This window comes from Gallinula chloropus, assembly GCF_964237585.1.
Source record: "Gallinula chloropus genome assembly, chromosome: 6".
In the NCBI taxonomy this organism is placed as follows: domain Eukaryota; kingdom Metazoa; phylum Chordata; class Aves; order Gruiformes; family Rallidae; genus Gallinula; species Gallinula chloropus.
The window spans coordinates 5,890,053-5,903,225 of record NC_140091.1 but is presented as its reverse complement, the minus strand read 5'-3'; the positions used below and the strand labels follow the sequence as shown (position 1 = coordinate 5,903,225).

Here is a 13,173-nt window from a genome sequence, read left to right as displayed (position 1 = left end):
ATTCTTGTAAGGACCTTTTTGAAAACACATCAAAAAAACCCCCTTAGTAAATGCAATAGATCTGCTGTTGTGAGAGCCTCCCGATCATGATAACGTATCAGAGCATGAACTGGTGTGAGCATTTTGCTCTGCATGTATATCAAGCTGCTTTGGAAACAGGAGTTCCTGCTGAAATGCTCTCAGTCCCTTAATAAGCCAGTATTGGCTGAAATTGCAAAGACTGAAAGAAACTCTTTCTTACCAAGTAGGAATTTTGAATTTTTTTTTTTTAAAAAGAAAAGACAAAAGAGAGGGAAGAGTTACCTTGAGATCCCTGCTGTACAGACTGGTTTTGAAATGGAGCGTATGGTTTATTTGATATTCCAGAAAATTGCTGCCCATTTGGTGACTGGCTGTGGGATGATGGAGAGCCGTGTTTCTGCAATACTGGAGGTGGAACTAATGCTTTCAGGGGGCTGACAAGCGGAGAGATTATGTTGGGAGCAAGCCTAGAAAAAGAAAATACAGAAGGACGTCACATATCACATCACAATATGGGAAAATGAACTACTTGAAAGGCCTTATTTCCGTAGTGTCCAAACTAGAGAAATGTTTATTTTGGAAGCAGAAATTATACTGAAAAAAAAAAAAAGATAAGAATGCAGTGCTGCTTTCAGTTACTCACTAGGAGGAAAGGGAGTTAGTTAGAAAAGGGTTTCTATTCCTTTACACTGACTGCCGGTACCAGACGTAATGACAGGGTCAGAATGACACCGTTCCTCGGAAAGCAGCTCCACAGCTCAGCTTTAATTTCAGATTTCATGAGCTGAGGTACATGTCCAGAAAACAGAAGTGGAAAATGTAGTTAGAGTGAGTAAATGCAAGTAAATTGTTTAAGTGCCTTTGTGGCTGCAACGGGGCAAAGCTTTTCACCCAGCTTCAGCCAAGACAAAGAAAAGCATTAGTTTCAGTTATTCCTCATGTAGGGTTTTTTTGACTTAGAAATGCAGCACTAACTGCAACAGATGGTACTGTCCTTGCAAAGAAAGACTGAGCAAGTGTTTGCTTGTGGCGGTGCTGCTCAGCAGAAGACTGAGATGTGGTTGTATCTGAGAGATGGAAAATTCCCCCAGACGTCTGGGATTCAGGCCAGCACAGGAGGGCTGGGGCAGCCCCCTCGGGGAACAGACCCTGACCCAACACCCCCACAACGAGCTGGCGCAGCTGAGGAAGAGCCTCACTAACCCTCTTCCATCAAGTCCCTGGGCATCCTCTGCCACAGCTGGAGCAGACAAGCTTCAGTGCTTCCTCCCTGCCAAAACACGACCATCCTACCAAGGGACACTACAGCAGCTGGCCTGAAGCAATGAGCCCTCTGCCAGAGAACAGTCCTGTGGCCATTTACAGGCAGAAGGATGGCACAGTGCAGAAGATAGGACCAAAACCCTGGCCACTCACATACAACACACTTTTAGAGATACCCTATGAGTAAACAGAAGCCGGATCTTCTCCCCTCCTACAGCAGCTGTGATAAATGGCCTTTTGCTCCATAGCCCAGTATTACACTTTCTAAAGCAGGGGCTGTGTGGACCGTATGCTCAGCGTGCTCTGCTGCCTCTGGAGCTTTTGCTAAACACAAGCAGTGGCTCTTGCACAGCACTAGAAACTTCAGACACTAGAAAACCACCTGTCTGAGAGCTGCCCCGCTGAAACTTCACAGCTCCAGCTCCTGAAGCATAGAAATAACAATACCACTGCAGGCTGCAATACATGTCACCTGTCTGGGGGAAAAAAAAAGAGCACAAAGCATTGCAGGCTTACAAACAGTTGACTAAACCCAAATTAAATCTCTCAGTGGTCTCTTCTTTTACCACTGCACAAGCCATGCAAACCATGATTTGTGATGGCAGTTTCTCACCAGTTTACACAACTGCTTCTTGGAGCAGTGAGGATTAAACTTGGGGAGCAAGGCTATGCTTGACTTAGGGCTAAGCTCTACATGGGAGCGTTTGAGAGGTAAATATAGATCAACTGTGAATTAATGGTGACAACAGCTTAATCAAATTTAACAGGAGGGGCAGAGGAACACTGCCAAGAGCTGTCACAGTGACACTCTATTAAAAGGGGTTTAAATAAATCAAGCAAAGCCCCATCCTATGCCGAAATAATTCCATCTCCCACAGTAAGATAAAAAGGGATGTAATACAAACCACAGAGAATTTGGATATCCCCAAACTAAACTGAAGAAAGGAACCAGTATTGCTGTATGTAGGCAGGGATATTTTCAAGGCAAATATATAAGAACTGGAAAGTTTCATCAGGTAATACGCCCCAACAAGCGATGATCAGCAATATCTAACTGAAGTCAAACGTTAAGAGTCAGTGTGCAAAGAAAAACAATATTCTGTGTTGGATTTTTTAAGCACACATTAGAAAGAGTTCAGAGACAGAGCTGGGATCAGAGACAGGCCTGTTCAGAGACAGGCCCTTGCCCTGTGTGAGGGTGAAAGCCTGGGGCTGCAGAAGTGGTGAAAGAGGGATGTGGGGCATGCAGGGGCCACCCGTGCCCTCTTCAGATCCGAGACAGAAAATGCTCCCTGGAGCCTGAACTGCTGAAGAGCAGATGCTCAGGGGAATATACAGAGTTTGTGTGCTAAGAAGCAGCTAAACTCTAAGGTCAGCTCCCATGTGGCTGTAGCTTTTCCTCAAAGGTCTCAGTAGAGAAATTGTTTAATAAAAATGAGCTGTCATGCAGCCCAGCTACAAGTTGTATCTTCTGCAAATGCTCTCAAACGAGTGTCTGCAGGAAGATGGGGCTGACATCATCTGCTGGGACCTGCAGAAAAGCCGTGGCTGTCATCTCTTCTGAGGTTGCAGGGGTGTGCTGGCACAGCACAACCACAAATGCCAACATGCTCACCAGCCCCTTCAAATGGCACATGTGCAAACAGTGCCTGTGACATGCCTGAATGCTATTAGAAGCCTGGAAATGCTGCTATCTGAGATTAAAAACATTGCAGTTGTTGTCATTGGGAAGATAATAGCTAAAAGAGATGATGCCAGTGACATTTACACAGCTAATGACCGTGCACATTTTAAAGAGCTATGCCAGAAAGGTGCACTCCAAGGCTGGGATGAGCCAGGAACCACTCTGAATGAGGGAGGACAGTCTGGTGAGCCAGTACTCTGCAGCTGCCTGTGCTGCATTTCCTCTGCCTTCTCTTGCAGTGTCTTCTCCTGGCCAGTGCTGGGAAATGTAGCACTCCAGAGAGAGCTGCTGGGCTGCTCTCTCTGGTGCTTTGTTAGGATGGTCGAGTAATCCTGTTTTTCAGTTCTATGCAAATATGCTGCATGTCAAAATTTAAGGTGGCCAGCTGAGGGAATACTGAAACCTCCACATTCCTTACCCACTGCAACTACTCCCAGAAGATATTTAAATCTTAACCATGTGCGAAGAATTTAACAGGTTTTATTGTTATTTTTAAAGCATCCCCTTCTCCCCATTCACACTCTTACAGATTCCTGTTTTCTCCCCTGCATGATCTCAGCAGTTGTGACCGCGTTTGTGCCTCGAAGCCTTCGAAATGAGCAGAGCAGGTAAGATCCCCCCGGGGGAAGCGCAGAGGGGTGCAGGGCTGAGCGACCAGCTCGCTGCTCCTGCTTGGCACTGCTGTCACGGCGCTGGAGCTCAGCAAACATAGCTCTCTGCGGGCAGCCAGTATCCTAGGAGCTGAGTGAGCACAGGGACTTGAGCTGAATCCCTGAAAGCACCGTGTAACATTTGACCAATGCTGCCTCTTCTGCATGAAAAGAGTTAGTTGGTCACTGTAAAAACTACTGTGTTCTGCTCTGCCTCTCCCAAACAGGGAATTTAACATGTTTCCCAAAATTTAAGGCTAGGGAAGAGCTTTGCTCAGCAGAAAAATAGGTCTGTATCAGCACAAGTGACCAACATTGGGATTTGTCTCCTTAAAATATTCATCCAAATGCCTGCAGCTCAAGCTGGTCCCTACAGTTTTATTTTGTGTGAGGCCACGTGTGAATGTGCTCTGGCACGCTCAGGGAGAGTTTTCTCATCAGCTAACTCTCCAGTTCCCACTGCTGTGTTTTTAATTCTCTCCTGAATATTTGCCTACTAATTAGGTTGCTGTGATACTCAGGTTGTTTAAAGAGAGGAGGAATCATTCCTGATACAAATTAAATACATAGTGCATTAGCAGCAGAAAAGAGCTTCAGAGGACATGCCTTCTGAAGAAGAAACACCTACTTACACCAGGAGCTCAGCTGGGTGCATTAAAAATTCCCAGGCAGTAGCTCAGGCATGTGTGTTTCAATAACTAATAGCCTGGACATTTCCTGTTAATGCTGTACTACAACCACAGTTTGCTTTGGTTTGGATCTTAATAATAAATATATACCATATACTTTACTTTAATTGTAACTTGTATAATTCAGTAAATTTGCAGGTTCTTTGGGGCCTTTTAAAATACATATATATATATATATGGCTATAAATAGCTATAGAGAGAGATCTATAAATAAATACTCTCACACAAATGTAAAAAAATAATCCTTATCCTTTCTTAATTCATCAGTTTTGAAGGTTCCTAGCTATATGGAATGTTTCTGTTCAGGAGTATAAACCTTTTTGCTATCTGCCCAACCTTGTGACAAAACTAAGAAGGATCAACAGTTCTTACAGATCACTTGCACTGCTGATGTTGTCTGTCAATATAATTTACCCTGTTTTACAAGGATGCTTGATGGTAAAACACTTAGTAAGTCAAATTAACCCACTGCAAGGCTTTTAGTACTCCACTGTCAGAAACCCTTATGTGAGAGCGTTAACCGTGCCTTTAACTTACTCCTTGCCAGCATCTGCTGTAGACACTAGTGAAGTTCCTAGCAAGCCCTCTATGAATCCAGATTTCCAGTTGCCAACTGATGAAACTCCTGCTGCTAAAAACATTGCTGTATGTCATGTATGACTCGGGTAGGAAAGCTGTTTCACCTGAAGATTCCTTTTAGTGACTTCAGACCTAATGCCAGTAGGTGCCACTCAGTCCAGAAGAGTCTTTGCTCCCTCCATATGCTGACTGGTTTTGAACTTACAGTGTCTTTTGGGACCAGCAATGTTGTAGGAATAATGTGCAACTTTCTTGAGCAGTGATACCAACAGAAAGGGAACTTATACAGCTGGAGGCAGTGGGGATCTGCTTATTAATGAGCATGTATTACAAGTATTCAGTTTTGATGCAGTAAGTTATTGTGGGAGTTAAAGCCACCTGAAGATGTACCAGAATAGTAAAACAGGGTTTTCTTACACAGTAAAGCTGGCAAGACTAGAAGCATGCACATGGAAGAAGAATTTAAACTGTAGTTTTTCAGATTACAAGGGTGCAGTGGAGGAGCCAGCCTCCTCTCCACTCTGTCCAAGACAGGGAGCAACAGGCCATGCACCACAGAGAGAAGCAGGACGGCTTGAAACAAAAGGAACATTTTGCTCACACAGCATGCCCTGCCCTGTGGCATTCAGAGCCACGGGAAGTCACAGAATCAAACAAAATACCTAGTTTTTAAAAAAGAGGATGAAGAATTTAATGGCCAAAACCAACATTTCCATGCTAAGCGAGGGGTAATCAGACCTTGTGCTTCAGGATGTAAAGTGATCGCCCAAAGAGTCTGAGAGGAATTCTCTCTCTTCACTCATCATACAACTTTGTATGACTGACCAGGTATTGTGGGTTTTTCACATTCCCTTTGAAGCACCATGTGCAGGATGGCGCTGAAGACATAATACTAGTCTTGTGGGACCTATGATTTCAGGTAGAATTGCAAAGCTAATGCCTTCCTCTCCTGAGGATGCATCAGTAGACAATTAAGTACAGGGACTAATCAGAAAAATCTTGTTTATGTAATACCTGCATCCAGACAACTGACAGAAAACTTGGAAGAACTGATCCTAACTCAGTAACAGACATTGCTGGGATACTGCACACACTTCTGCACCACGCTAAACACTGTCTTCTTAAATCCTCAGCTTCCCAGCCCTTCCTAAGGGAAGCTCCTGAAGTCAGATGGGATGCTACTCATGAAGGGTCATGAAACCAAGACATAGACAGTGAGCCAGTTCCTCACCTCTACTGCAAAGCATTTGTCACTCACAGCAATGGGAACTCTCAGAAATCTGGATCTTAACAGAAGGTGGTTTTGGTTTTTTAAAGAAAACTAAAAATCAAAACATAGCAGACATGAATCTGTTTTCCCATTTTCTGAAGAGATCCCTTCAGGAATCCCAAACAGAAATCCCAGAAAGACTCCTACATACTTTTTCTTTTAATAGTGTGTTAACAATATCTTGTGGATAGTGAAAGTTCCTATTAAACTGTAAGCAAAGTGCACATGATGTAATTATCTAGCATGAGCTAGCAGTGATCCACAGAAAAGACACCTCAAAGGCTCCAAGTACCATTCTCCTGCTTTAGAATGATGCATCTGGCTGCCTCCACGTTCAGCCTCCTGCCATGGGCAGTGGTGTCTACGATCTGTGTATTTTCACAGAGCCCAACAAATGTTGTGTTCCCAAGTTACTGCCCCAGAAAGAAACAAAAAATAACCACGTGACACTGATTTATCTGAGCTTTCTGACACAGCATCAAGCTGTGTGTTCTCTATACCCAATCCACAGTACTCAGCCTGAGCAAGAAATAGATTTACACTTCCCTCAGCCAGTCTGTGTTCAACAGCAGTTCCTGGGCAGATTAACACAGAGTCAGAAATTGTAAAGGCATATTTTGAGCTGTTTTAAGATCAGCTTTTTCATTATCTAGTTCATCATCTCTTGACTGCCAAAACCGACACACATACAAGTAAATACTGAATGGAACTGAAAATTGAAAAATAATGAAAACAAATTCAAACTGAGATTCTTGAATAACAAGTAGGAATGAAGTGTAACTGCAAAATAGAAATATCTAAGATAGGGATGTTTCCAATATGAAACTGTCTGGGGTTTTTCCTTTCTTTTTATGATGTGATGGCTTGATTGGCAGATTCCTCAGCTAGACAAAGAACCTCAACCCATATCCCATTGAGTTCAGTGGAAACAGGACCAAATCCAGGCTGAAAAACATCTGTCCTTTATCTCAAATAATTTTTTGTATATTTTGGGTTACAGGACCATTCTGTAACATAGTGCTGTGCATAGTGTATCACCATATCAAACCATCTTGACTTTCTGAATTACGTTTAACTCAAATTAATATGAAGAAAAGCCCAGACTAAAGCACCAGAGTAAAAAGCACAAAGCAAAGAAGCTCCATGTTCTATTTTAGTGACTCAGACAGTATCACAGCTAGTCAGAAACTGAGATTTTTTCCATGAAACCAGGTTCTACCATAAAATCCAGCACGCCAACCCTTTCATTCATAAAATCTCTCCCCCAAGCATTATAGTTACTTACACTGTGGAGAAAGTCCAATTCTATTCCAGGACCAGGAGATTATTTTTTTTTTACTGGAAAAAAAAGTTAACACTGATTTTCATCTCTTCCCATAATATTAAAAATGATGTGTAAAGCTCTGCTAATCTGGTCTCTGGATAGCGCCCAATCTCTTGCCACGTGTTTCTGTTCTGGGTCTTGCCCTGGGGGAGCTGCTGTCAGCACATGCTAAGGAAACAGTTATACCCTTCACTTTCCCCCCCCCCTTTTTTTTAAGACGGACTCTATCTGAAGTTTGGTGAACCTCTGCACTAATCACTGCCAGGTGCCTCTGGCTACATTTCTGGAATGCAAGGAATCTTTTCTTTCTCTCCCTCTTTCTTCCTTTCTCCTCTTCCCCCCTCTCCCTGATATATAATAAATCTTTCATTGCAGATCACCTTGCTGGGCATCATTGCATTTTATTACCCTTTTCTATAAACAATCAGCAAGCAAGTTACCAGGCTGTGACACACTGCCCTTCTTGCAAGGTCTCAGTCTCTGCTCCATGGCTGCAAGCTATGGCACCGTGATCCTGTTTTTTTTCTTTTCTCTGGAGGTGGTGGCAGCTGGAGGAGCTGTCTGCTGGTGAGACATGGGCACTCTGCCTGGCTCTGCTACTACTGTGGTGTGGGACATACCTCCATGTGTAACATCTTTAAAGTAGGACTGAGGTAATGTCAGACCTGCTTCTAGATAAACACAGGATACTAGTTTTCATTCTGAATACTGCCTTGGGTTACTTTAATTCTCTTCTGCATCTTCACTCATCCCTGGTCTGTGTCAACAAATGCCTGTACAATAAGTGCAGGAACTAGCTGGCTATGGGGAGCAAGAGGGGTTTCATAAACATTATGGAGCACACCATCCAGGGGATCTTTAACGTGACTTAAGTCTTAGGTTGTTTAATTGCTTTAGAATATTTTTAATAATACCAATCAACAGCAATATGAAGACAGATTTGGGATCAAAATTACTGAGGAACCAAAAGAATCCTTTCCTGGTACCTCAGAGGCTTTCTGGGGGCCTTCTCTTCAGGTGCAGAGTGACTTTCTGAAATACTCACATTCTTTTCTAACAAATACACCGCCAAGTCTCAGTTGGGTGTAAAACTTACCTCAGTTTTGCAATGTGCTTCATTACCTACAAAAGCTCATGTATATACACAAATATGGCTTTTTCTATGTTAAATGAGTATCTCCACAATTGTGCTGACCTGATAGGAGCAGTTTCTGCAGAGCATTTAGTCATAGCAATCACCATGAGAACTGTGCCAATCTGTAAGGGCTTGTTCAATAGTCTTTGCAGTGAAGCTGGTGAATCAGTACAGTGGAAGCTGCTACATGTAAGGGAAATGTGACAACTTACATATTCTTGCTAACAATCCAGCAGGAAAATGTATTTCAAAAGTGAAAGAAATCCTTAGTAATGTGGTCAAAGGAGGAGCAAAAAATATTTAAATGAAGAAGAGCACTGCCTTAGGTTCAAGTGATTGCCAGGAAGTCAATTACAAAGACATGCAATCACTCACAGATACTGCCTACTCAGTATTAGCTGGCATGCACTGCATGCTGGACTGATTTATCTTATATTAGTCACTGAAGGTCATTATTATCTGGCAAGTATGCTGCAAGATGCTTCCAGGTGCAGGTAGGTTTTCTGTAGGCACCTGATGCCTGCTTTCTGCAAGTGTACAGTCTAAAAGGCACCACTATACTGAACAGTGGCAGAGGTTAAGATAACTTGTTTGTCATACGATCAATCACTCTGTCTGACATATATGGTTTACATCTAACTGGAGAAGTTTTCAAAATTTGGGTAGAAAAAGAGAAAAAAATCCAGGTTTACAGGTGTTAAGCATAAATTTAACTACAGATAAACCTAATAATGGCTAAAGTCATTAATGTAATGCAGAAGAGCTGTGGCTGAATCCATCATAGATGCTTCCTGAGTTACTCTGACCAACTCCTTTAACCTCCCAACCTGTCTCTTATTTCTTACTCTTAAGATAGTTTGCTTACAATGTCTCTTCTGGGCAGGCAACATAGCACTTTACTTAGAGATGCACTGACAAAAGCTCTTTAATGAATCTCAATCCAGCCCTTTTAGAAACACAAATACAATACATGCCCACGTATTTCTGCTGATGGCCAAACAATATTTTACCCACGATCAACCACCAAGTCATTAACCAGGTATGGTTAAAGTAAGACTATGATAATGCTAATTTTGCTTTAAGGGGGGAAAAAAACCTGTATAAGCCTATCTGGACATGATTATAAATGAATTCTGATCACATTTTCTACAATGAGATAAATGACCTGGGATTTGAAACCAGATGCTTTCAATTACAGGTTTTCTTTGTTACATGAAGCTCAGCTCCACACCTGTACATTGTTCTTTCTTTGGACAGATGTACTGATGCCCCTTTTGCGTGCTCAGATCCGTAACACCGAGATAAATTATGATGGGTTTTTGGCTTCCTCCATTGAAAATGTTTTCAGCTGTCAGAGGTATCTGTTTCTTGTTATTGGTTTTAGTGCTTTTGAAAGAAAGAGTAAAACACTGACTTGTGCATTCTATTATAAATGGAGAGTATTCCCCAGTGGAATCCACAGTGAATGAATGACGTATCTCCTTGGTCCTAGGAACTGTTACAAAAACTGAGTAGGTATTTAGTTCTCCACAGTACTTCCAGAGAGTAAAGGTCTGTTTCCTACAAAGATATTAGTAACATGCCAGTTCCTGGTCAATATATTTAATGTGAGCTCACAAACTTAACGACAAATAAAAATTAAACCTAAGTAGTTAAGACTTGTCTCTTAAAGTAATAGGAATTAGATACACAAACCTATTTTCCTACCTGGCCTGGATTCTGGCAGTTCTAGGAGAGAGGATAACCTATTGAAAAGAATCCCCACTTTCCCCACCTCCATTTCTTTTATTGCTTTTGGGGCAATTTCTTAAATCTTACCTAGAAACAGTCATGCTCCCAAAAACTAGCTGCTTGCAAAGAACAGTGAAACTTACAGTCCCCATTTGAGTCTGGTCCCACCTGACAAGCGAGCACCCACCAAACCCTTTGTACACCATCCCCATCTACCAGCAACGCTGAAGCCAAAACCAGCCCCACAGAGCAGGGTACTTTCTCCCAGCCCTGCCACTCACTGAGAGCAGGCAGGGGGAAGGACCAGAGTTTCTTCTTGGAAATGGAGGTACCCAACAGGGTCCTGGCAATATATATACCAGGGCTGAAATGTGGGTAGATGGCTTACAGTCTCTTATTGCCAATGTAAAAATAAAAAATAATAATAATTAAATCTAACACACAAGATTTTTGTTATCAACCTTAAAAATATCAGGAATTTTAAATCTGGTGTTCCTGGTTGAGTGAGAAGGGAGGCTCTGTGTGCTTTGTGTTATTGCCCATAAAGAGAAATGAAGGAATAGTTTTTTACCTGAGAACTCTAGATCTAAGAAGTTCTGTGTTCATTGAATTAACAGGTGCTACAAGGCAAGCAAACAAAACTGCTGCCATTTAAGCTGTCTCATCAAAGTATCTCTTTTCACTTGATTGTTTTTAAGTCCTGGTTCTTGTGATTTTGTGTGGGCACGTGGCTCTTCAGGGGGGTCTGGAGCATGGTTTGAACTAGTTGCAGTTAGCTGCTGAGAAGCCCAGGCAAAAGAGCATTGTGTAAACTCCTTCCTCTAACCTTGATTACTTACTCCTTTATTTTAAAGGCTCACAAGACTGGATTCAGAGTTCTCATTAATCACCACCTATGGACATCACAGATGTCTTAATCCCACTGGTTCTTCATTGACTGTTGTGTATACAGACCAGAACTGACCTAAGGTGCCACAGGAGTATAAAAAAATAGTTTCACTTTCCTTTCCCTTGGAGACACATCACCTTCCCAGTAAAGTTATTATTTGTCAGTACCCCCAGCTTCTTTTGAGAACATAAGTGGTGCTTGTTATGGGCGCCACAAGTGACAGAGGGCCTCACAGTCACATATAGAGGGACCGTGTTCAGATCTACAAAATGACCTTGTTAGGTCATTAAGTTAAATTGGTGCAAATCCCTAACTTGGTGCCACCACTCAAACTCACTTAACTTTAGTCATATCAGTTTCATTTAAGCTGGTAATTTATCATGCTAAATGTTTTAAACTGGAATTTACAGAGATAGTATATAAATGAAATTAAGTCCATTTTTTAGAGGATTTCAACAATAACAGCTAAAAAAATATAGTAGAAAGCAAGCCAAGTGTAACATCCACCTAAGATTTAATACTAAAAGCTGGGTTTCAATCTTCATTCTGCTACAAATCAGACTATTTTTGCAACGGACACTATACAGGGCATATGCTACAAGAAATGCTAAAAGAAACCCTTTGCTACCAGAAATAAAAACCAGATATATGTTCAAACCTGATGCATGACAAGCCCACTTTCTGGATGCCAAAATATTTCTCAGTTACACACTTTTAGTTTAATTAATATCAATAGAAGTAAAATTTTTTGGTCTAGCATACACTTCAGACCAGAATTTGAAAAAGTACTCTCCATATTGTACTCAGCCAGTATAAATACATTTGGTAATGAAGTCAGATTTTGTTAGAACATTTTCAAGTGAATTAGATAATTTTGTCAAACTATTTAAATGTCTTAGCAAACCATTTGGGAAAATTGACTGCTGCACTTGGTATTGACTTTGGCAAAGGATGGTTTAACATAGGGCTTTTTTAAAAAAAGAAGAAAAAGCCTTTAAATCAAATTCTGAATCTTATGTCAAACTTGAGTAGACTATTTGTGCTCCACCTCATGTAGTTTTTGGCATCTTGCATATTTGATGACTCAGTAATTAGATTTCTTGATAGTAATCATTTGGTTCATTCCACAGCCCTAAACTATGCAATGCAGTCTTGTCATCGTCCTGATTCACAGGACAGAAATTCTTTGCATTTACTTAAACACGAATGCTGAGACAGCTGACAAATGAGGCAAAACATTCTATGTGTGCCAGAGAGCTGGAGCAGTTACTATGAAGAAAGGTAGTGTTAGGTGTTTCTTTCCTATTGTAAACCATATATATGTTTTATATGAGTAATGGCATACTGCTATGAACTGGCCAAGGTGTAACAGTTCTGTAATTCAGTGGCTCCAAGCATTAGATTATTAAGTGATTTTTGTCCAGTTAAATGGATGGCTGCTCTAAACAGAACTGTGCTAAATGAAATTCAAGGACTACTCCTTCACACTAAGTTCTGTGCTTGCAATGAAGATGTGTACAGGCTTTATTTCAGCAGTCATTAATAATGTAAGCATAAGCAATTAAAATACAGCAAAAGGATCTTGGATTGGGAATGACAGTGCTGAATACAGATTATTTTGAGTTTAGAAAAAGGTATCTGAGATGTTGAAAAATTCCAAGTAATTATGTTGTGAAGCTAGATCCCCTGATTTAAAATAACTCTTCAGAAATCCAGTCAACCCTCCATTTTCTGATGTTTGGTTCATGGTTAAAAATCTGTTATCATCTCACTCTTACTTTTGTCATAGGACATGAACAGCAAAGACTTTACAGTACTTAAATATATAAGTTCTGAGATAGTAAATCAGCACTGTGTCTGCTCTGCTAAAGATCACCTATTCCACTAGAGCTGAACCCAGTGAGACAATTCAGATGTAAGCTTTGGCTTGAGCAGATG

General features: G+C 41.3%; 1 protein-coding gene across 1 annotated transcript in view; it reads right to left on the bottom strand.

Moving 5' to 3' along the window:
- The window catches only part of GLIS1 (GLIS family zinc finger 1), a gene marked incomplete at both ends in the record, with an annotated part of 198,824 nt that overhangs the window by 10,277 nt on the left and 175,374 nt on the right, over positions 1 to 13,173 (bottom strand). Inside the window, one exon of the mRNA XM_084266375.1 lies at positions 304 to 488. Within this exon, the coding sequence (XP_084122501.1) occupies positions 304 to 488 (185 nt within the window). The remainder of the gene's footprint in view (positions 1 to 303; positions 489 to 13,173) is intronic.